We start from the raw sequence: 25,902 nt of genomic DNA, 5'->3' as shown, positions 1-25,902 counted from the left end.
CGTGCTTTTCTTAGGCATTGAGTCCCAAGCATTAGAGGGATTTGGTTTCTCGGTGTATTTACTAGAGATATCATAAAAGTGTAATACCACATTACCATCATTGAGCGTGATCCTAACGTTACCAAACATTACAAAATCGCCGCATAACTTAACATCACCGCATTACCAAAGAGATGGTGAAATTACTTATGTGTTAGATAATGTTTTTTGATGTGATATTACATTACAAAACATCACCTTGCATCATCCCTTTTCGTAGCATCACTTGACAATCTTTGTATTGTATATTGTAGTTATAATTGCCTGTTCTTTCGGTTGGTTTTGGACTGGAAAATGATTTCAAGTGCATGTGAATAATTGGTTTTTAATCTTATCGCTTGGTAATGAATAGTGGCTGCTGATGGATGTATATTTGGCGTTGATCTACGTAATATTTTGTAGTACAAGTGTCTGAGATGACTACCGAGCGCCAATGCCGATTATCAGCTGGGAATCTGTTCTGTCAGCTGGTCTTATTGTGGCAAGATGATGTCGATTTTATGCCCAAGCAAGATTACTTCTAAGTGAAATAATGCTCGTGAAAAGTTCATTCATTCTTCACTGATATCTATTTATATGGGGCTGGTGCGCTTTTACGCTACGAATGTAATAAATGCAGGGCAAGCTACTCTAGTGGAAATATCGCCTGCCGAGTGGTTCATATTTAATGTTGGTGATATAACACCATAGTATGTACGGTAATCAAAGATGATGTTTGTGATATCACTTTTTTCAAAGAGTGATATGATATCACATTACCTACTAAGGTGTTTCGCGCACCTCTAGTATTTATACCCTTAATTACTTAAAATAAAATAAAAAAAATTTCGGATTTTGAAATAATGACAATATTGTTGTTCATCGCAAGGATCCCGTCTTATTGCCGAAAATAAAAATGGTGGATCAATAATCAACCGCGTGATGCGCTAGCCAGGTTTGAACTTGCGAAATTTTACCTTTTTTACTTGGAGGGAAAGCCAATGTATTAGCTTGAAATAATATAAAATTAGTAGGAATGTTATGACTGTCATGTATGATAAAATTAGATTATCAATCATATCAATTATTTCTTCAGTATAGAGGAAAATGAAAGAATATTTAGGACTTATTACACAGCGATGCGTTTCCTATTCTTTCTCTCTAGAAGTAATCCAAAATCTGCTGCCAAGTGAAGATATCATGTGGATGATGGAAAGTCCCGAATCTTCCATATCCAGATGAATTACTCACAGTAGATTCTAGGCTAAATGAAACAACTAACATTACATTAACATTACAATTGTTGAAATTTATCCAGCTGAGTAGATTGCATCAAACCTTTGAATCGATAATGTCGATTACTGTTGAGTCACTGAACAAGTTACAATTACGCCAGGTAGTGATTTTGACATTTATAACCACAATCGACAGATTACATCAATTAATATATTCATTGTTCTAGAGAACTGAGTAGTTGTAGTTGTGCATTCAACATATTACGTACGTCCTGGGAAAACACGAATGTGCGTTGGCACAAGGCCTTAAAGGTATCAATTAATTGGCAGCCAACCGAACAGTGCTAGGGGTGAAACGTATTATCTTCCTTGTAGCATACCGTGCAGGACACCATAAAGAGGCTCCCATTAAAAAAGCGTTAAAGCTTTGATAATCCATTTCCGTTGAATTTTTGGGTAACATTAAAATAAGTTCAGATCATCTTTTAGGAATATGAAGAAAATTTTGCACTCAACATGGGGAATATCGGAGAGGTATTGTAGTTTAATTGGATCTTGATGGTGTGCGGGAAAAAATGAAGAATTCTTGTGTAATTGAAGATTTTATCAAGTAGGGACATTTCAGTGCTAAAATTATAGGCATTATATACTAGCACATCAGGTATGAAAAATTTAGGAATTACATCTGATTCCGTATACGCTAAAGTAAAACAAAACCTTATTAAAATCGGTTTACTGTCTGTCTGTCTGTATTTTTTTTTCATCGTTGGAAGGTGGAAAGGTTCAAAACCTACTGCTGGCTCCTCCCATGCAGTTATGTGAGACTCCTACTCACTAAAACTACCTCCTTCTTCTTCCACTCTCCCCACGGGACTGCTATAAGCATTGCATCGCGGGGTTGGATCAGTTCTTAACTGCGGCATATTATTGTTCGCTCCCTTTCTTGCTTTCTTCGCAGTTCTTCATACCTTAGCTGTTGATGAATCATTTTCAGCTCAATTACCACTTGGTTCCAACATAAACTCCACTATATTTTCAGGTGTTAAGCGTCTGTCTGCGATCGCCTCCAGCCTACTTCGGTGTACTGTACACCTTGGGCACTCAAATACAACATGCTCTGCATTCTCAACCACGTTACTACATCTTGGGCAGCATGGTGACTCGCCGTGTCCAAATCGATGTAGATAAGCCCGATAACCTCCATGTCGACTTAAAAACTGTGTTAGCTCGTAGCTTAGTTCCCCGTGGCTCCTTTCAATCCATCTTCGAATGTGTGGAATGATACGGTAGGTCCAACGGCCAGTTTGTGCCTCATTCCGTCTCTTTTGTCATTCTGCGATGGATTCCCGCCGTGTTGTTCGATAAGCACTGCATACCTGGAGTGAACGTAGTCGATACGCCATTCCGCAGTTTGATTTGTTTTCCAGAACGGTTGCCCAAATAGGAGCCGCCTAAAGTAGCACGGAACTAACTACCCTTGAAATAAAACGACGTCAACTTTGTCTTAGTCCGCCAATGTTCGGTAGTATCCTCGAGATCGTTACAGCGATGGAAGACGCTTTAGTTGCAGCGTTTGTGTTTTTTAAAGTTGCGCCTTTTGTCAATCATTACTCCAAAATATTTAAGCGACTCTTGGGAGTAAATTGCTTGTTCACCAACTTTAATTTTCACGGTTGTGTCTTTCCTTCTTTTGCTGATTAGCACTAGTTCCGTTTTATGTTCAGCAAGTGATAGACTGATTTTTTTCAACCAGGAATTGATATCGCTTCATTTGCGTAGATTTCGATCTCGTCTAAGGGTTTTCCAACTAATGTTACCTCGATATCGTCCGCAAAGCCAATGGTTGTCACGCCGTTAGGAAGCATTCCATTGTACATAATTAACCACATTAAGGGACCTACGACAGACCCTTGTGGTACGCCGCACATCATTAGGAATAATTTCCGTCCATCGTCCGAGTCGCAATATAATCTTCTTCCCAGAAGAAATGCAACAACGATGCGTGCAATGTACTTCTGAGCCTGTACCTCTACAATTTTCGTCCACTTTGCAGTATTGAATGCATTTTTTACATCGAGTGTCACCACTGCGCACCATGTCCCAGGCCAGTCACCATCTTGATTGCATCGACGGTTGATCTCCCCTTACGAAACCCGAATTGCTTGTCGGATAAGCCTCCTTCCTTTTCCGCAACAGCGAGGAGCCTTTTAACCAAATATATCGGTCGATATGAGGAGGAGTCACCCAATGGTTTACCTGGCTTCGGAATAAGTATCAACTTTTGCAACTTTCATTACTCGGCGAATTCTCCTTCTCTAAGGCATGCCGTAAAAACTTTGGCAAACATACCTGGTGCTGTTCTGGCTGACATTTTCAGGGCGATATCCGGGATTCCATCCGGCCCTGGGGTCTTATTTTCAGCGAATTTCCTTGCTGCATCAAAAATTTCCTCTTCTACCGCTACAGGAATTTCGTCGGGGTTTGAATGGACTTTAGGCAGATTTGTGTAGTTCACTTCCTCTGGGAAGAGAGTGTCCACTGTTTTGTAGTAATTTGGGACAGGTAATCGGTGGGGAGTACTTGCCTTTCAGCGATGTCATTACAGGCCTGTAGGCGCCACCCCATGGATCAGAATCAGCTTCAGTACACATCCGCTTTTGTGCGCGCAGTTGTTTTTCTGCTTCCCCATTCTTTTGCCCATGAGTTGAAATCGCTAGCAATTATTTTGGGATTGTAGCTTCTGGCATCAAGGGATAGTTTTTGAAGCAACAAAGTGAATTCCTCCAGCGTGAGGTTCAGGACTGTGTAACAACTATAGATATATATACCTACTATCTTGGCACGTGCAAATCCGTTCACGGAATGTTTTTTCACATCTTCTATAGCATGACTTCCGCAGCTCCATATCGCGGCTTTGCTGTTTTTGTCAGCTACCCATACTCCGCTATGTAGATTTTCATATTGTTCGCATACAATAGTTTTGTCGACATTATTTTCGAACACGCTCTGGGAGAGCAGGTCTTGGGCCGCTCGACAGTGATTCAGATTTAGTTGCATAAACTTCATTTGTACTTATTTATGAACGCCTTTCTGAACACTGGGCATTTACTACTTCCTGGAATGTGGGCGCTGCCGCTATTTTTCGTTTCGACACAGAACACGCATTTGGGCTTTCCGTCGCAATCCTTCGTAAAATGGCCTTGTTCTCCCCACTTGCGGCACAGACTAAATCTGTCTTGTGAGCTGGTACAGGCTTTCGCAATGTGGCCGAACTGCCAGCACTTAAAACATTTATGCACTTGACTTTGCTCTCGTATCCGGCAAAACACTCATCGAATATGAACTTTGCCTGCTGCTTCGACAGGAAGACTTATCGACGCTATCTGTGTATCACCGTACGCCTTCCTAAGTCGTAGCACGTTGGCCTCGCTCACTGATTGTAGTCGTAACTGAAATTGCAAGCCTTCACAGATCTCGGATTTCGTGGCGACTTTTTTTTTCCGCAGGTTTTCGCCTGCATCTTCACCCGCTTTAAGCTCCATCAATAGAACACCTTTCTGCGTACGTCTGATACGCGTAACATTACCACTGAGTTCAGTCAGGGAGGTATCTGCTTTTATTTTTCGCAAAACCTCCGCGTACGTCAGCTCGTTGGTTTTTGTTTTGCAACCATTTCTTACTTTCTACTTTAGTCCAAGTAGAGTCTTCAGCGCGGTTAATGGCCTTTTCCGGGTGGGCCAATAAGCTTCCGTCTCCTGTCTTCCTAGGTTAAGCCGGTATTGGTTTCTCCTTTTTGCGTTTTGCTGTCCGCTGGGGTGATTGTACCTCTTCATTGGGATCTCTTTTTCGCTTATTACGCATTGCTAAGATGTCCCTTTCACCTTGGATACATTGTTTGCCAAAAAGCCTCTTGGGAATGGGATGTTTTCAGTATAGTTTGTGCTGCTACGGTAACCATCACTTTCCAAGCTTTTACGTCTGGCTGTGGGTCACACGCATTTTTCTCAGAGATGATTGTAGAATTTATACGAAAGTTGCTGGAAAGGTGAGAACTGTGAACGCTCACGCATACAGCGAGTTACATAATTCCACATTGAATTTAAGGGGGTTCCCATACATGCAAAAGGAGGGTGTAATTTTTTTTGATCAAATATAGTCATGTGGGGTATCAAATGAAAGGTTTCGATGAGCCAGTGTTAGTTTTGACATTTGTTTGAAACGTGGTAAGTGCGGGGAGTGGAAGGGACCATTTATTTAACGGACCCAACCGAAAAATTTGAAAAAAATCAAGAGGCTTCCACTATATGGTGCCTTGGCTCCGAAGTACTCTCCATACTGATATCTGTTCAGATATAGTTAATAATAGTATGTTAGTATGATTTCTAGTAATTGGCTACAAAATCCCCCTTAAGTTCACTGTAGCGCCATAGGTCAAATTTGTCGTATCTTTGCAAATTCAATACTGAATATATGCATATATTACGTGCTTCGTACTAATGGGACAAATGCACATTCAAATGTCTTTATAAAAGAAATACACAAAACCTTTCATACCTGAAGCGTTCAGCTTCCGGTTTCCTAACTTGTCTCATATTTTTCCAAATTAGAGATTGTATCTTGCTTACAATTCTAGGGTAACATTGGAAGAGGAAGCGTATAAGATTTCAACTTAGTAGGAATCTCTACATAACTTTATAGAGAAATCTCTCTTACGTCAAACATTTTTTAAATTGTCTAACACTGGAACTAGATTGCTTTACATATTATAAATATACCATCAGAGCGATTTAAATTCAAAACGAGAGACTCCCCCTTTCGTTAAGGTTAAAAGGCTGTACATTTTCCTTATAAAGGTCTACGCCAATATCATTGGGCCAGGAATAAAATTACATCGGTCAATGAACCGAATATTTAATTTTTAAGAAAGATCGACTTGTAAAAGTTTATGTCTATTTAATTCGATAATGAGCTGGGTGAACTTCCCAAAAAAGTGTCTGTCAAATTTGTGTCGAAAGCATTCCAAGTTATTACTGTCTTTCCTCGTTTATTCCTATTATGAAACATTAAAAATCAAATTAGCTGTTAGAATATCTGTTCCTACATAATTGAAATAGATAATTGCATTTTGAATTAAAGATTGTGAGGACACAACTGAATGGGCACGTGATTTCCATTCTCCGAATCTTTACCATAAATTTCTAAATTGTATGTGCTAATTTATGTAGAATTGATTTCTTAAGTCCTAGGAGTAAAGAAAAGAGCAGTATTGTTCATCCCTCTCTGCATAAATGCAAACTTTTTAATTATACAATGAATAAATTGAATTCCAGATATCTCCCAATACAATAAACACGATAAGCTTATTTAAAATTAAAATGATCCCTTAGTACAGTTATATATTCCCTCCATATTTTATATATTACCATCGTTCCACCTTCCAACACAAAGCAAATCCTTCAAAAATTCAACTATAGATCTTTTCATCGATAAACAATTAAATACACTCCATGCCTACTAAATGCTTCATGAAAGTATGCAAATCAACCCTAAAGCCCTCTGGCTAATAGCTAGCTTCTTGTTCTACATTGACGACCAACCCCCGTGTTGGTCCCTCTGAACGAATCCTCTGTCACACACATAAACACAGCCTGTATTTTAAATTATGAATGAATTGAGCCCAAGAGGCGAAACTTCTTCGCTGAATTTACAAGCTTAGGCTGTGCTGCTCCTCAACTCTTCAATGGATTCTTTAAAAATTCATTGGAAATTCTTCAAGATACTTGTATGCGTGTGTGTATTTTGCCAGATTGTTGGCGTCAAGGGAGAAGAATGGAAATGGCAAGTGAAGGTCAAAGAACTATCGGCAATCCTAAATAGCTTTAAGTTAAATGACGGTTAGAATTTCTGTGAAACTTTTCGACCTTTTCGAATGGGATTTCTGAGAGGGTGAAAGAGGAGTTATGGAGCGCTTTATTAAAACCACAGCTACTTAACTTGCTTGGAGGGGTGTGGTATGTGGTGAATATATTATTCATTGTTATTGAGAAGGAGCGGCAGTTAGAAAATCAATCTTTCGAAAAATGGAGACACAAATAATAGATTATTACCAATAATGAGTAAGGTCCAAACGCTCTGGCTGAATGAAGCGACTCTGTCCTTTTCGTCTTATATAATATTGCTCTTGTGTAAATATAGGGCAATCACTTGGTCCAGAAGACACTACAAGTAATAATCATCTATAGATAAACCGAATCCCTTATTTTGACAGATTGGTACAGCCGCAGTGCGATTGATACAAATATTTTTATACGACTCGAATACCATGAACTCGAATATATTTCAATGTTAGAGGGTAGTTTCCCCTAACATTATTTTGGAGGAAATATCAAAATTCAGAGGCTTCGACTTTTTGTCTCTGCACAATCTAAATGAAAAGTTTCATTCCTAATTGAAGATGGTGAAGATTTGGTCGCTTCATCTCAATTCTTAGGATCCTCCTTTACCGTGAATTTCTAATAGTATCTGAAAATTTTCGCTAAGGAAGGTCGCAATTCAAATTTCACTAGTAGTAAGGGGATTTGCGTCGTACGTTGGATGTTGAATATGTGTTGACTCAACTACGACCGAATACCTGAATCAAATTATGGTAATAATCCCGGGCGAGCGTAAAACTGACCATATTACCTTCAATCGTGACGCTATGACCTTAAACTGAATGTTCTTTATAGTTATACATCTCAAGGTTCGGAATTAAATTGACTATTGCCCACGGGATTTTTATTATAATACTATGTTTTTATCTTTATTATTTTGATGTGAATTTGATATAGAAATGATTTTCTGAACACTCACAGAATAGAAAAGAGCAGCGTTGTCTCATTAGGGATACTAAACGGCCCTTTGTAAACCTCCTAGCTTTTGGAGCTGATGGTTTTGAGTTGAGTTTAAGCTGAGCTGCCTAGTTATGTAAAGAGGGGTTGGTGAGGTGAATTTTGGACCCACGAAATGCACATAGTATAGCCGCAAGTTCGCCAAGTCGTTCATGTCGAGAGAAATTATAGGCCGCAGAAGATGGTAACGTGGCGAAACGAGAGTACCTACACATCCCCCACTGCCAGTCGAGTTTCAGGTTTTGCGAATCAGTGTTGAGTTCGAGCTGTCACGATGAAGTTCGGAAATTGAGGGAAAAAATAGCATTGCATTAGGCACGTCTGGTTCCCGCCCAAAAGAAGTTGTTAAAAAAATTACCGGTGACCGAACGTTTTGTGCTTCGTACATTAGCGAGGTACAGAGAAACAGCTGACGTGAAAGACAGGCCCGCGAGATGAGCGTCTGCCCTGTGTACGACATTCGTAGTGAATGGATTCGTCGCAATCCTCTACGTCACCAGTATTTTTCGTATTTTACGCCAAGATCTTCAGTTTAGCGCGTCCAGGTGATGCCCTACCCATTTATTACGTGAAATTCTTCAGAATCGACGAAAACGTTAATAAACAAAACGAAAGAGAAAACGCCGCGGGACCACCTTGATCACTACACCATTGGCGTAATGGTTTGCTGGCTAGTTTCTGACTGTGGGATTACCGATATTCACTTCTCTAAAATTGGCATAAAAACGATTTCCATAGATGCACAAGGCTAAGCGAATCCGATAGAGCATGTTATCGATTTCATTTCCATATAGCTTATATACACGCAGAAGGCGTTTATTTTGAATGATTTTTTTTCAATGAAATGTCTATGTCTGTCGGTCGTGTTTCGGCATTAATTTCGAAAAATTTGCTCTATTGATTCGTGAGAAATAAAGATTTGTTTGACTGACAGAACTTATTGCTTATAAGTCAGGAAACTGGTAGCTGGAGCGCTTCGAGAGCATGACCGTTGAATTTTGAACTGCTGTAACTTTGCTATTAATGGGCCGACTTCCACCAAACCTTTCCAGTTTATGCACGATACTATCTATGCTACTGAAGATGGTACTGTTAGAATGAAGTTAAGCTGGTTTTCCGGTCCCTTTCAAAAAGTTTTCTCAAATTTTTTGGGTTGGGTAGTTTTTGACAATGACTCCTGAGACAGACAGACCGTAAACCGATTTTAATGGCTTGGTTTTGGTTTAGAGAAAACTTTAAAAAGAAAATAGTTTTGATACGAAATACTATCCAAGTCAGCCGGATGTCCGTAGAGCGAGCAATTGATATTATTCAAATTCAAATAAATGCAACTTAAAAATTTTGATATAGGAAATCCAGGTTAGTTGAGGTTGACAAAAATATTTCCTAGTTCCATCCATTTATTGATTCTAATTTTGAAAAGAAATGAATCCTACTTCTTCACCTTAATAGAAAATATTTTACAATTTATGGGGGAAAAACGCCTCAAAAATTTTCAAAATCGTCGCAAGACAAGCATTTCGTGGAAAAGTTGTTCCCCTCTTCATTGCAGGGTGTAATTTCTGTACGCCTGTTTTGACGAAATGTCTCGCCAACCCCTGTGCTCAACTTGTATATTCAAACTTATTTTTGCTGAAGTTGTCATTTTGAATTTTGACGGAGGGTCAAGAAGTGCGATGCCACTGTTGGGACTGGGCAACTCAAGTTTCATCTTCAGTAACAACAGCCTAGAAAAAATTATCGCCTTCGTTCCAAAAACTCTTTGAAGGTCTGCACTCGATTCAACTTGTCAGCTGTTTTGGGGTCCGTAGGCAGTTTCCGATATGGGAGGGTTTCTATGGTTGTTTCGGGCAGCAAAGATCCGGAAATCTGCAGAAAGCTTATTTATGTCAATCTGCTATCGTCACGAACCGCATCCTCCACAAATTCGTCAGTAACAATTAAAGGTCTTCCGGCTCTCTGATCGTCATAGAACGCGTGGCCGTTTCTAAACTCCCAAGGCCCCTTATACCCCGCATAATATTCATAACTCCATCACCATGAACTGTTTTGACCTCATTTCAATTGCCGTTTTCCTTTGACAACGGAGTAGCAAATATCGGTACGGATTTCGCACTTGGCGGAGAATGAACTCGATATTAAGTTGAAATTAATGTCCATGTTTTTTTTACTGTTAATATATAAATTAAAATTTGTTATCGTGATTGGATGTCGGACACCAGTCGACTCAGCTGTGAATGAGTACCTGAGTCAAATCAGGGTAATAATCTCGGGCGAGCGCAATGCTGACCACATTGCCTCCCACAGTGTACTGTGGTGTACCGTTACGGTCTTGAATGAAGTGCTCTAACACACTTCAAGGCCTTGATCCAATATGGATTGTTGCGCCAACGATTATTATTATTATTATATAAATTAAGAAAAGAACTAGGTACTGTTCCTGTTCCTTATACTGTAAATATTTTTATTTTCCTTCCGCATATAATTGTTTCCTAATTAGGTAGTAGCACTGATGAAGGAGGCACGTGGTCTCCGAAAGAACCGAATTAGGTACTAGCACTGATGAAGGAGGCACGTGGTTTCCGAAATAATTGTATGCAAAAGGAAAATAGATATATTTATAGTATAAGGAACTTGATATTTTTCGCAAGGAATGAGAATTTTTCGTAAAAAGAGCCCCATTATCTTATTTTCTGGACGTGATTTGTATATCATAACTTTACTACGATGCATAGATTTGTATTATTTATGATGAAAATACTCTACAGAAAAATATTGTAAGATGGATGACGAGAACTTGATGATATAGAAACCCACACATGTATCCTTGAACTCTCTTACAAATGACACACGCTATTTCTGTAGATCTGTGTTACCAAATTGCGTAGTTACTTACAGAAACCAGATCTATAAATTCTATACAACAATTTATTCGCAATTATTGTAAATAACATTTAATTATGTTCCATTCGTATTTATAATCCGACGCGTGATATTTCATTGCTTAAACTGGATTGGTTCTTAGGGTATAACTCGCACTTCCTCGCTTCTTTTTCGAAAATGTCGGAGTGAAAGATGCGTCTCGTTTTAGTTGACCTTTCGTAGATAGGTGTCCGGGTAACCGAGTGGGTAGAGCGCAAGGCTGTCGTACGGAAGGTCACGGTTCAAATCTCACTGGTGGCAGTGGGATTTGTATCGTGATTTGACGTCGGATACCAGTCGACTCACCTGAGTCAAATCAGGATTATAATCTCGGGCGATCGCAATGCTGACCGCATTGCTTCCGACATGGTTCTTTTATCCTGTAGTGTACCGTTACGATCTTGAATGAAGTGCTGTAACACACTTCTAGGCCCTGATCCAATATGGATTGTTGCGCCAACGATTGTTATTATTATTTCATAGATAGATATTGTTGAAGATCGGCCAGTCATAACATCGCTAAAGAAGCTTCGCTTCGCAGTTTGTCAGTCATCTCTCTTCAACTAATTACATGTTTCGACATACCAGATATGTTTGCCAAAAGCCTTGTGCAGGTCAGTTGCCGGAATGGTGGAGAAAGTCCTTGTTACAGTGGATTGGACGTCTTCTATAAAGTCCAATGGTTATTCCTCCAGACGAAGAAAGAGAAAAAGTCTGGTAGAGCCATGGGTAGTAAAGGAGAAGAGGGAGGCGGTTACGCAATGCCATTCCAAGCCAGTCGCTTTCGCACGAACATGTCGATGGAGTACGGCCCATTTTCGTGATGTAGCTTTCACGAATTGGCGATGTTTGATCCAACGCGATTGATTCGTTTTCACAAACGACCGGGGAATTCCGCCTTCGGTTTACCCAGGAGGTAAAAATTCCTTAGGAATGACCCACGATCATGATCAAAAAACACCAGAAACATGGGTGTCACCTTGAACTTACTTACTCGACCTTTTTCGGACGAGGAGGGTTAATTCTGTGCCATACTGAATTTTATCATTTCGTTTCTGGATTCTAGTGTAAACACCAAATTTTGTTTCCCTTAAACGATACACAGAAAGTTTGGATTTTCTTTAATGCATTTCAAAGTGTCTGGAGGTCTTGGTTGGACAAACTTCATCCACACTTTCTTCAGTGGCAAATTTTCTGTGATGATAGCTTGAACGGTGCCCTAGGAAAGGGTTAATTCGTCATTGATTAGACGAATCAATAACCAGTGATGACACAAGCTGTTCCACTTCCGTCATATTTTCGACTTATTAATTGATGTTGATGGCCGGCCGATGCATTTGTCTCTCTCGGCCCTTCCCGGAAAAACCGTTTGTCACATCTCTGTATCCATGCTTAACCATAACGAGGTTTCTTTTCGGCGTTTTTTTTTTTAGATTTGAATCCAAACTGTATGGCGTTGCTTGAAATTCTACTTCCACTGACCGTGGCGACACTTCTAAATATCTGTTCACTAGAAATATTCTGCTCACTCTGCAAAAGCAGGAAGTTTATTCTCTTTGTGGAGGCTCCCTTTATAACATCCAGCCGGTCAAATTTCATTCTGTCACTTTGTCTCTCCCATAGAAAATCAGTTTAATACTTATTGATCTCATCATGTATCAGGTTGTCCACAAAGTTTTCGCACAAATATTAATGTGACAATTAAAAAGCAATTAGCAGACAAACCAAAACAGCAGGTACAACATGTGATATCCCAATGGAAAGGTCAGAGTCCTAACTATAAAATGCATGGTAAATTATCCTTGAAGGATCAGTGTTGTGAAGGATATTCAAGGATAAACATGGAATTCGACAAAGTACATTTTCGTCATTGCATTTTGTACGAGTTTCAAATGGGGACGAAGGTGCCGAAGGCGATTGAAAATTTGTCGAAGGTATTCGGTGAAGGAAAGGTAAAGCGCAGGACAGTTTACGATTGGTTCGAAAAATTCTACAGCGGAGACCTGGCACTTGAAGATGAACCTCGCTCAGGAAGACCCTATACGATTGACGACGATATCCTGCGCAACAAACTGGAAGTGAATCCTTTTCTTTCGACACGTGTACTTGCAGAGGATCTCGGTGTATCAAAATCAGGAGTAGCAGTAGCCATTACGCGTCTTGGATATGTTTTGAAGAGCACAAAGTGGGTACCGCACGAACTAACTGAGCGAAATCTGGCCGATAGAGTGAGAATTTGCTCCGCTAACCTTTTACGGAACGAAAACGACCCTTTTTTGAATCGATTGGTAACTGGCGATGAGAAATGGATTGTGTACGAAAACGTAGCGAAGAAACGAGCCTACACTCATCGAGATCAACCGGGTCCATCGGTAGTAAAGCCGTCTATTCATCAGCAGAAGCGAATGCTCAGTATATGGTGGGACGTTCGTGGCCCCATACACTACGAGCTTTTGGGACCAAACGAGACCATTACCGCCGATAAGTACTGCGAGCAGCTCGACAGATTAAACACCCAGCTACGTTCGAAACGACCAGCATTGGTCAACAGGCGAAATATTGTCTTTCATCATGATAACGCCCGGCCGCATACATCTTTAACTACTCAGCGAAAATTGAGTGAGCTTGACTGGGAAGTTTTGAGTCATCCTGCGTATAGTCCCGACCTTGCTCCTTCTGATTACCATTTGTTCAGGTCCCTCCAACATTTTCTGGATGGTAAAAAAATGACTTCTGAAGCTGACCTCCAAAGTGCACTTCGCACGTACTTTGAGGGGAAGGGGGAAGAGTTTTATAGAGGGGGGATTTTGAAGTTGCCCGATAGATGGAGGGAAGTCGTATCTAATGGAGGCAATTATATATTAGATTAAATAATTAAAGGTTTTTATAAACTTATCTGCTGAATTCTGTCTTTGATTTGTGCGAAAACTTTGTGGACAACCTGATATATTACTATATTTTTAAAATTTACTGCATATCTTCTGATTCATCCTAGAATCAGAAATGTTAGTTATATAGACCATAATATGAAGGGCTATACTGAAAAGTTTGGTGGAAATCGTATTATTATTAACAAAGTTTTGATAGATCAAAGTTACTTATTTTGCGTAATATTATTGCACTCTAAGAAATAAAATGTCAAAATGACATTGAAATGAATAGTCGGCCATATTCAATGAAAACACACGGCTCTCATATCTGGAGTGTGGTTTTCGACTTGTAATATTTTTATATTTAGGTTGTCTATACCTATAAACAACAGCTTTCCCTTGCCGGGCCGTCTTTTTAGAGTGCAATTTCGCTGTGAATCTGAAATGATTTCAACATCAATTTCCGTACGGGTCAAGGCGACGTTTGGGTCTATCAATTTTGAGATAGTATCATGCGATTTTGAACGAGAATTCGTTCCCGTAGTCTTTACTTCGGGCGGCTAAACTAGTTGTATGTATGTATGGAAAAACGGCAGTCCACACATTGTCGTCTACAAAGAATGGCTTCATGTAAACTAAGTACCTCCCCTAGACTAGCATTCATGTTCTGATTCGAGAGATTTATAACGAGCAACATTTCTGCTCCTTTCTGAAGGAACATGAAAACGTGAAAATTCAAATGGTCGCTCAAGATGTGTGAAAAAGCTTGATAACCTATGGGTATTAATGAGCCCCTATAAACTCTCCAAAGAGAACAGAGCCGAACACGTCTGGCCCTTTCTGTTTTAATCTTGCTTGTCCTTGAGATAAGGAGAAGTCTACATTTCGCGAAAACAAAGCTACAATCAATTTTTCACTCTTCTTGGTCGTTTTTTCTATTGAACCGTAATCGGGAAGGCCATTAACGTTTTGTCACTTTTTGTACCGCTGTACCCATTTCTCGACACACGATTTCGACTTTTTAACATACTTGGTTTCCACCCAGCTTATGGCAAACACAGTAGATGAAAAATAAACATTCAACGTTTCCCAGGCTCTTATTCTCTGTCATTCGTTGAAGGGTATACATTTCTTCCTTCAGAGCAATTATGTACTCCATTTCGTTCGTTGTCATTTTTATGCAAAGACGACTCTTTAGGATGAAATCGCTCCAAGAGCTCATGTATTTCTTTGTATTCCTATCAACACATTCTGTCCGCCCATATTTTAAAATACTTAACATTAGACGGAATTTCATTTTATGGCAACAAGGGATAAAGAGATTTTCCGTTTTTGTATAATCAATGAAACTCTATTTAAAATTTTCCTTAACCAAGTGATCAAATTAGATATGTGATAACCGAACTTTTACAATCCGATCTACACAAAATCATTGTTTCACCGCAACATCTATCCGCCGACCACATCAAAGTATTTCTCTATCAAATCCTGCGTGGCCTAAAATACCTCCATTCGGCCCGCATCCTGCACAGAGACATCAAACCCGGCAATTTATTGGTAAATAGTAATTGTGTTTTGAAAATCTGCGATTTTGGATTGGCCCGCGTCGAAGAACCAGATCAATCGAAGCACATGACACAAGAAGTTGTGACACAATATTATCGTGCTCCGGAAATTCTAATGGGAGCCCGACATTATTCAGCTGCCGTGGATGTTTGGTCGGTAGGATGTATATTTGGAGAGCTGTTGGGACGACGGATACTTTTCCAAGCACAAAATCCTGTGCAACAATTAGAATTAATCACCGAGTTGTTGGGCACACCATCGTTGGAGGATATGCGACATGCTTGCGAGGGTGCACGATCGCATATGTTGCGAAGAGCACCAAAAGCACCTTCGTTTTCAGCCCTCTATACGCTTAGCTCACATGCAACACATGAAGCAGTGCATTTATTATGTCAGATGCTTGTTTTTGATCCGGTAGGTGAAAGACATAAATTTTCTTGCTAAAAAATCGATATTCATGAGCAGGTCATTAATTATTAAAAATTGCCCTTTTAGGATAAGCGAATATCAGTCATAGATGCACTGGCGCATCCATACCTCGACGAAGGACGACTTAGGTACCACTCCTGCATGTGTAAATGTTGCTTCACAACGTCATCGGGCATGAGACAATATACAGGCGACTTTGAACCGGCCGCAGCTCAACCATTCGATGATCTCTGGGAAAGAAAGTTGACGTCAGTGCAACAAGTTAAAGGTATATATAGTTGAAAAATGTGTTCTCCCGCCATGTCGACTGATGGCTTGCTTCTTTTTGCAGAGGAAATGCATAAATTTATCGCGGAACAATTACAAACAGGTCGCGTGCCACTTTGTATAAATCCGCAAAGTGCTGCGTTCAAAAGCTTCGCCAGGTAAGCAGCAGTTTAAGTTCGGCAAATCGCTTTGAAAACAAAAAAACTATAAAAAAAAACCAAATCATTACACAGTACTGTGTATGTACTCTACTGTTCGTCCTTCTTTGCGATTGATCTTCTTGAGAGGTTGCTTTTGAATGATCTAATCATGTGAATGAAATTCAGTACGCATAACGCAAAGACTACTAAAAGCTTATTATCGTAATTTTGTTTATTATCATCCAAAGATTGTTTATGCGTTCCAAATTATACTTTCAATTTTACATTTTATATATTTATCTTAATTTGCCTGTTTGCTATGATTCGAAGCACCAAACTATATTGAATTTGTATTGATGGAACTTTCTTTTTTTTCTAAATTTCTTTTGGATGATAATTTCGAATAGTAATGAAAAGTGAAACGATAAGGGCGTACGACACGATTTAAAAAATCTGTAGAAAACAAATGTCAAATATTCTTCTGCTTTAAAATCATCATGAGATCAGCGAATTATTAAATACGTCTTCTGTGCGATTGATACCGAGTATGTGAGGCTACTACAGCTTCTACTAGCAACCATACAACATGTGACAACAATGCGTCCCAACACCACCAACCATGATCAAATCAGCAAATCAACCAACCAACCAATCAACCAAGAAAACAACCAGCCATCACAGCGCCTAGGTGTGTCCATGTTTTTTTACAAACATACAAAGTTATAGGCCATTTATGCTTCACCCTTCTTAATTGCATTTCATTTCTCTGTACATTATTTTTTGATTTCTGTTTCTGTTCTTTTGGATAATTTAGTTTTATTTTTGGTTTCATTTATGTCATTTTCTTACAAATAACTTCATTTCTTCTTTTCCCCATTGCTGCTTGTTTAGAAGTACTAATTATTATGCGGGGATTTAAAGTAGAGAACACGCATGAAATGTCTAGCGAAATAGGCCGGGACTTATGGGACAATATTTGAATTATTTTTTTTGTCGAAGCTCTAAGGAAGCCCCTAATGAGAGTTCAATTGTCCTGGGATAAAATCGTTCATCTTTTTCATCGCTTCCTTCTCAACATTCGAGATTTTTATGTAAAGTAAGCGCCTATGAGCTTAGTCATAAAATAAACCTATTTCTCCTCACAGTGATGAGGTCCTTTAAAAGAATAGATAAGTGTAGATGCGTATTCCCTCTATTACGAAAAAATGATAATAAATTTTATTCTCGACAACTGAGAGGACCTAGAAAAAAGTTTCCCTTTTATCAGTATCTGATCTGTTAGTTTCTTGTCATCGGGCAGAAGTCTCCAGCCAAGGGCGGAAATGGTGTTTTTCACCAAAGTTGTTGAGTAAATAAGCGCATTGTCCTGCCGCGAAATGACTTTGCTGTGTCTTCGCGCACATTCCGATCTGGTTAAAATTAACGAGTTGCTGTCGGTAGAGCATAGCTGTGATCGTCTAACCGGGTTTCAGCACCTTCTGGTACTCCATCCCCGCTGTGCAGATGTATAGCATGGCCTTCTCGCTAAGGATCTTGGGTCTTGGTGCTGTGACCACCACATGCACAGCATCGCCTTCTGACGGAAGCAATTGGTCTTGGCACCGGTGTAGAGAGAACGCTGGGTTGAACCTACGATTTTTAGTGCTTCAGTTTCTTGAACTGAATCCAGTTCTCGTCCCCGGTAGTGATCAAATGCAACTTTTTCTTGAAGCGAAACATTAACAATTTCCGATGTTCTCGATTACCCTGGGTGCTTTTTGTCCTTAAGTCGAAGTCATCTGTTAAAATTTATGCATACAGGTACTCAATGTTAGAATAGTATCTCTTTAGGTTGCCATGAGCAATCGATGGCTTTCACCCGCTTTCCTACCCTGGGGGGATACTGTCACAGCTGGACGCTGACTCCTTACATTAGTTACCACTGTTGATTACTTGAATCCTTCGTCGTATTCCCAGAAAACTTCAGTTTTGGCGATGTCCACCTTGTTCGTCGTGAGACGTTGTTCACTGAGCCATTATTTTTTAAGTTCACAAATAAAAAAGTTTTGAACTCTGACTCCATAAATCAAAAAAACAAAAATGACTAACGGTTCCGTCCAGGGCAGAGGCAACTCTTCAAACGCTGCCTCACCTCTGCCTTGGGAGCAGTGTGACCGAAAGTGTCAGCAAATGGAAAAACGCTCCTTTATATCATCGCAAAAACATGACAAGGTTGCAAATTATATTGAACTAAACCGCCAGTTGTTTTAGTCTAAGCTAGACTAAAGCTGGGTAGTTGTTTAGAATATGCGGGATCCTAAGTCCACATCTACATGATCGTGGTTCCGTCCATCATCATGTGGATGTGGACTTAGGATCCCGCATATCCTAAACATCTAATTCCATGATTTTGCCATTGAAACTGCACAGGTCTGCGCTCATGTAGTGTCTTGATGAAAAAGGATTTTCGCCTTCTTTAAATGAGGACGTTTATTCTTTGTTCAATCGATACAATAACGACGCATAACACTATCCAGCTGTTGCTTTTCCGTTTTACAAGTAATCGGTATAGATGCTCCCACCAAACTGTGGCCACTTTTCCGACCGATTTCATCGTCTTTGCTATCTTTGAAGCCCGTTTGTTTTGAAAAACACATTGTTTCTTTCTCTGTCGAATGTAATATTGTATCCATGTTTTGTCGCCGGTAATATATCGACGCAGAAACTCATTAGGATTGCGATGAAAAAGCATCGAAACTGTCCTAAATTTCCTCGGATCTATAGTTTTCTCAGAGGGCACGAATTGAAGTTTCAATGAAGAAGAGCGATAATAAGGGGCCCCATATAATTTTCATCCCGGGCCCAGATTTCCTCATTTAAATTCATTTACCTCAATGTAAACCCTTAAAAATACAGGCGCACAACTAAGCTTTAATCTCTACGCATCATACTTCATGGTTACATGCAGTGTGCTTAAGCTCTTTCATGACTCACCGGCAAGCAATATTCCTCCGCTGTTCTGCACCACGTAGTTATGTGCTACACTAGACAGTCGTCTTGGAGGAGTAGATTCGATTACTTGGCGTATCTTTGCCGTACTTCCTCAAAATGTGACCTAATCACTGCCACTTTCGCCTTCTAATCAACACATCCAGGGGTAATCGGCACATATGTCAACGAACTTCTCCGTTTGGTATTGTCTCATGGCAGCAGATTCTGATAACGATGTTAGAATATTAAGAACTTCGAATTTACACTTCAATTAAAGGGGAATGTAAAGCCACTCTGCTATGTCGAGGTTTGCGGGGAAAGAATTTAGCAATCCTGCACAATTTTTGTTGTTTCAGCTTAGCTAAGGCCTAAATTAATGCTGTTTTTGCGTTTGTATTTGCGAATATATATAAAGAAGTGTTTAGGATCTGTGGATTGCTTCGGTCACGTTTGTACCAGGGCAGAGCTGGGGCAGCATCTGATGAATTGCCTTTGTTCTTGATAAAATCGTAATTCATCTTCGACATTTCCTTGTTCGTCTTGTTTATCGAGGCAGGAGAGTCTGCGTAGAAGGCGAAGAGATTCCGACAATTGAATTTCGGCGATGCAAACAAATCGGCAATTTGACTTAGAATCGTTGCCCTGTCAAAGGATTAAACGATCGGTATGATAACTCGGCAATAATATGTGTAAAAGGTAAAATACATTGACTTCAGGCCCATCTAGAGTCGGAAATTATCTCCATTACCGTACCGCTTTTATCTTTGCCCCTTAATGGGGGATAGTGCGTCAACTTTGCCTTAGTGCCATCGTTCACGGTTTACTGAAATGCGTGTCAGCTCCCTCCAGAATTTTCCGCGACGTCCGCACTCCTTCCTCCACTGTTTTGCGACATGTGCTCTTGGAGCGGTCCACTCGTCAGTCAACTTCGGACAATAGATTCCACTGCATGGCGCAGAAATGAAGTTGCCCCTCCTCAATGTGTGACGTATCCATGCAACTTCCGTTTTTGGAGCAACTTATCAACGTGTGGTATGCAAGCCGACCGAGTTCTTCGTTCGAAATCAGGCCACTGTACCTCGATGACGAGTCGTAGACGAATGATCACGAAGACTTGGAAATTTTGACTAACAGGGGTAGTTGGTTTCCATATATTATAATAATACAGAAAAGCATCAGCACGGGCAAGTCTCTACTTGATGTTGGTATTGATATAATTGCATGCTCTGATTTTGGACAAGGCAGCGAGGATTCTGCCAATGCAACCTTGGTTTTGCTGGTGTACTTCGCGTTGGGCTTCAAATTTCTCTGAGATTTTACCTGAGTGCACCACGTGACATTTTGTGCCATCATATGTCGCTCTGATAATATCTTAAAACTGTTCATGGTGATAGGTTTATGAATCGTCCAAATGGTCTCCCTAGTTTAAAAACACCCATATTTCCGTGCATTACGATTAGAAAAGCGGAAGATCTTCAATTGTTACTGATGAACTTGTGCGATTCGTAATGATCGTAGATTGATGTTGGATGAACTTTTTGCAAATATTCAGATCTTTGCTGCACAAAACAATGACGACAACTCTCGGATCTTGTAAGCGGTCTGCGAGATGGGTTCAGTTGACAGAACAACACAACTTAAATTGAATGCAGACTCTCAAAGAGCTTTTTCTGGCGTTGACAACTCAAAGGGAATGATTGATCAAAACTACAATTTTCAGCCATAAAAAAAATGGCATTCGTGTCTTGGGAGCATAAATGCCTCATTTTGGTTGAATATCTGGCTCAGATAAGGACCATCAAAGCGACAAGACACTGTGAGACAATAAAAAATTGAGAAGGGCGATTCAGAATAAAAGGAGGGACATGCTGACAAAGGATGATCACCTGCTGCAAGATAATACCAGACCTCACAAGGCCAATATCACGAAGCAATTTCTAGACTTAGTTGGATGGGACGTTTTGAATAACCTTCCATATTTCCCTGACCTGTCGCCCTCAGATTACGATCTGTTCACTTCCCCGAAGTTGAATTACCTTCCATATTTCCCTGACCTATCGCCCTCAGATTACGATCACTTCCCCGAAGGTGAATGACCTTCCGTAATTCCCTGACCTGTCATCCTCGGATTATGATCTGTTCACTTCCCCGAAGTTGCACATGAGTGAAAAAAGTTTTCAAGGGACGGCAGGTCGGAGGTGGTGAAGCGGGGTGGAGGAGTTTGCAAAAGAGCTGGTGGGAAATTTGGTCGAGGCAGATATGAAAAAATTGATCCCTTGCCTATATTGACTATATTGAAAAATAATTTATACACGGAGTCTTGTCATAAGTTTTGTCCCTCTTGCTAAGACTTCTAATTTATAGCTGGCCCTGAGTTTTGCTTAAATAGCAGTGATTTCCTTCAAAGAGGGTGTTATTTAATGGTTTTACTACTTTCTCTAAAACGTTGCTTTGGTAGTTAGAAGTTCGAGTTTTGACCGTTTCTTTGCAAAAATCCGATTGAATATCCCTTCGTACAGGACTTCCCACTAAATTATTAGGGAAGCCAAATGATGTCATCATGATCAGTTGCGAAGAAAATTTTTCGGTAATGGCCGTCCGCATGTCGCTAAAATAACATTTTTGCTCTTGTAGCCACTGTCAAGCGATGCCTAATACTTCTTGGATAAGTTCCGAGCTTAAGGTCATCTTTTATGATGTATGACATGGTCCTGGGTGTAATTTTCATCTTCCGAGCTATAATTTCCTCGGTAACTTCTAGGTCTGTTTTCGACAGGAATCTCATTATATTGTTTAATGGCTAAGGAAATCAATTTGTTAGTTATTTATAAAGGATTCAGGGTTTCAAAAATCTCAATTTGTGTTTTGTTAGAGTTATGTAAGGGGATTGCAGTGATACCGTTCTCTTTGTTTTCCCACTCCATATTCACTGCACGAAGTGTAGTCAAACAATAATTTGTATTGAATAGTGTTAAACAAAACACATCGCATAAATGTCATTCATAAACATGTTGCGCAAACTTGAAAAGTATGAACGGAAGTTGTGGCATGACTAAGTATGTTCAACTGTAATCGGCTTTTATATTCAACGTCGATTGCAAAGGATACCAGTTTTGGAATGCCCTTCATCCAGGTTGCGCTAATGCCTGAAGCAATTTTTTTTGCGCAGTTCACCGTTGGTTGATAACAATAATCTGAAATATTTAAGTCGCTGAATTCTCGGTATGTCACTATCATTAACAATGATACTGCTTGTTTCACTGGCGTCGATCATCAGGAAATATATTACTGGTCCTTTGCGAAGCAATGCGTTAATAAGAGCTATATTGTGTAATGCCGTTAAAGGTAGACAGTATACCAACAATCCAGTTACCAATGTGCACTATTGATCAGGCAATTTGTGAAATACTGCATCGAACCTTCGAACGGGACAGAAATCAAGTAAGGGTCAACAGTAAGTGTAACATACAAAACAATCTGAGAATGAACCTCAATAAAATATAATTTTATTTTATTTTATCACAATAAGTGGCAATGACCTGTTGAAAACTGAGCGATTTACATATCTCGGATTAACGCTAGCCAATGGTGATTGTGATCGAAGCATCAACGAATGTCTCGAATCCAAACCTACTGAATTGTCGTTCGTCCTATCGCCCTCTATGGTCCTAAATGCTATCCGACTATAGAAGACAATGAGCGGCGCCCTACGGTGATGAAAATGAAAATGTTGCGTTGGATCAGTGGCATAATACGTCATCATCACTGCCGAAATAAGGACATTCGCGGTCGATATGGGGTTACACCGATCGCGGAGAAATTGCGAGAGAGATTTGCCGATTGGTTCGACATGTAATTCACGCTGATGAAATAAATTTCACTTGCCAAGTTTGATCGACGACCAAAAGCCTGACCGAAACAACATTGGCTTGATACGTTAGATGGTGATTTGAGAAGCCTCCTGACACCCATCCAAATCGGACGTACTATATGACCGAACAAAAGAACGCAATCGATCAAGACGCGCCGACCTGACAAAAGCTGAAGAAGAAGAAGTTAGGCTAACATGAATAATTTAATTTCTGTGATGAAAGAGAACAAAACGAAAAATATTAGGAGCTTATGAAAGTTTTAAAAGGCAACTTACCCGTGACCTGCCCCCTCTGTCCAAAATGAATATGTAATCGAAATTAGACTGCCTTTCGGAACAGTGTCTCAACCTGCAACCGAACCAAATTGGTTTTCCATGGTATTGATGCACCCGATTCCAGGGTTTGTTTTCAGATTTCAGTTCAGGTTTTAGGCGTCTTTAATTTTATTAATAAAAACCGCAATCTATGTATATAGTTAGTCCCCGACTCGTTGGAGTGCATTTATTACTCTGCAAAGTAGTTTGCAGTAGCCGTCCCATTCTCCAAGTATGAAATTCAGTTAGTTTCCCCCTCCTCGAACTTCATAGTTATGTTCATTTCAATTTTATTTGCTGAACAAATGAATTCATTTCTATTTTATTACCCATTGTATTATATTCCCCTTATATATTGTATATAATATTTCTAAAAAACGTTTTGCTCGTCTAAAGACTAACCAAGAATTCTGTAAAATGTCATAAAATAATCAACATATATCTCCATATAACTAATTTGTACTTGATATTTTCAGTGAAACAAAACATTTTCAATTAAACCTGAAAAAGTGAATTTAAATTATCTAATTTAGTCAAATGCCTTAAAGTCATGAATTGTATGCAACAGGAAAAAAAACTGTTTTCATCTAATTTCTAAGATATTATTTTCAGTTTTATTAGCACATTCATATTTTATTATTTGAACAACAGATCTGAGTGTTTATTGAGTAAAATTTAAAAGCCCCCAAAAATGAACGAAAATTTCAAAATTGTCTTTCCAAAAGTCACAATACAAAAGCTATAAATGAGATTGGCAAGGGCAAGAAGCAGCTGAATTCAAAATTTATGACAAATCGATCAGATTGGATTAATATTCTTTTGACTTAGAACGAAGGACACTCTAGGCGCATTTTCGTTCTTTAAAATACTTCCCTCTCCCTAATTTTCTCTCCTCAGACACTGTCATTTGGTTTATTATCCTCTCAAAACCACATCTAGTCTAGAGCGTCTTTGGCATTCTTGATGCGTATTTGATTTGATTTTTTTCCGTTTTTCATTATTTCTCACACATTGTCCCTAACAGAAAATTTTCCATTGTTTTATATCCATCACATATTGAAAACATCACGCATTTAGATGACATCGAACTGATAAATGATGTGTTTGTAGAGAAAGCAGAAGAATATTTTGATAATAATAGTTTGATTTCGTGTTTTTGTTTATGAGTTTCGTTTTTAGTTGTGATTAGATGATTATGATGATGAATTTTGTAATGTAATGATTGAAAGTGATTTGTTCATATTTAGTTTTTGTTGTATTTTGGGAATGATGTAATGTTTGCATGATATCAGTTCAGAAATTCACGGAGTAGATAGTTAGTCACATATATTTACAAGAAAGACTGCTTTGTCTTACCATCGAATTGTTTGCACCGTGGGGACATTCAGAGACTACCTCTGAATACATATAGGGGAAGTTTGCTCAAAGTTGCTATGATCAAGGCATGCTGATGTTTAAACTCGAAACTAACTACAAATCAATGATTACTCACTTCCAATTGCAGAATTCTAACTACCAATTAAGAAAAGTCTGGTTGTCAGCCTCCTATTTCTAACCAATAACTGGGCATGATACTTATCCACAAAACTTCGATTGGAACTAACAGCCTCTGAGAAATGACTGCCTAACAATTACTAAAATTTACAATTCATTATTTTAGTTATAACTGACCTTTTAGAATTTAGGAGTTCACTAGTTCAACATACAAATTCACATTTAATTTTTTGGCACAATTTTCAGAAAACCGAGTAAAAAATCATGTTTTGGTTCGCCGACATGTCGTGCCATGAAGAAGACAGCTATTTGGCTATTGATAACGCCCATTATATTCTTGTATGCCGCGTGATATAAGCAAAAACTTATTCAATTCAAAATAACAAATCTTTAATGTCTTCAATAAGGCACAAAACAGAATTTTGAAATTATCTTAAAAAAGGTCAGTTGTAAATATTTATTTAAAGAATTATAAAAAAAATTATTATTTTTTAAGTTTCAATTAATTATTTGATTCTGCTGATATTCACACTTGAAGCCTGTTTTATAGTATTTTGTTTCGCTCGATTTTCAGTATTTTTGAATTAATGAATCAACCTACGTAACCAGTGTTTTCATAACAAATGGGGCTTTCCCTGAGAATATTTCAAACTTAACTTATCGGAAACTGTGTGTTGGTTCCGGATCTCATCCTTTAGTATTTAAGATACTACTTTATCTTACAACTATTCTGAATTGCGTTTAGATATAAATTGAATTTAGGTTTTACAAAATACTGGATCATTTGTAAAATTCAATTCATATTGAAGTTAGTTATTTTCGAGGAATACTTTGTATCTTCTCATAATGATTCCCCAAAAATTACCAAATTTGTTGAAACTACATACACAAAACTCTCGTGATTTCCTTATGGCG

At 39.1% G+C, this 25,902-nt stretch overlaps 1 protein-coding gene across 7 annotated transcripts in view; it reads left to right on the top strand.

The window, feature by feature from the left end:
• The window catches only part of LOC119647496 (serine/threonine-protein kinase NLK), a 361,344-nt gene that overhangs the window by 315,564 nt on the left and 19,878 nt on the right, over positions 1–25,902 (top strand). For 3 of the 7 annotated variants that reach the window (XR_005248883.1, XR_005248887.1, XR_005248884.1), the window contains exons 4-7: positions 15,324–15,915; positions 15,997–16,198; positions 16,262–16,355; positions 25,234–25,429. Coding sequence is in view for 2 of the 7 variants with exons in the window: in XM_038048455.1 (XP_037904383.1) it covers positions 15,324–15,915; positions 15,997–16,198; positions 16,262–16,355 (888 nt within the window). In the remaining 5 variants the exon portion in view is untranslated. Of the gene's footprint in view, positions 1–15,323; positions 15,916–15,996; positions 16,199–16,261; positions 16,356–16,744; positions 17,026–25,233; positions 25,430–25,902 lie in introns of those variants that run through there. The other 4 variants (XM_038048455.1, XM_038048454.1, XR_005248886.1 and 1 more) reach the window with 3 other exon arrangements.

Source organism: Hermetia illucens, chromosome 2, assembly GCF_905115235.1.
Source record: "Hermetia illucens chromosome 2, iHerIll2.2.curated.20191125, whole genome shotgun sequence".
Taxonomy (NCBI): Eukaryota; Metazoa; Arthropoda; class Insecta; order Diptera; family Stratiomyidae; genus Hermetia; species Hermetia illucens.
This window is presented reverse-complemented; position numbering and strand designations above follow the sequence as displayed.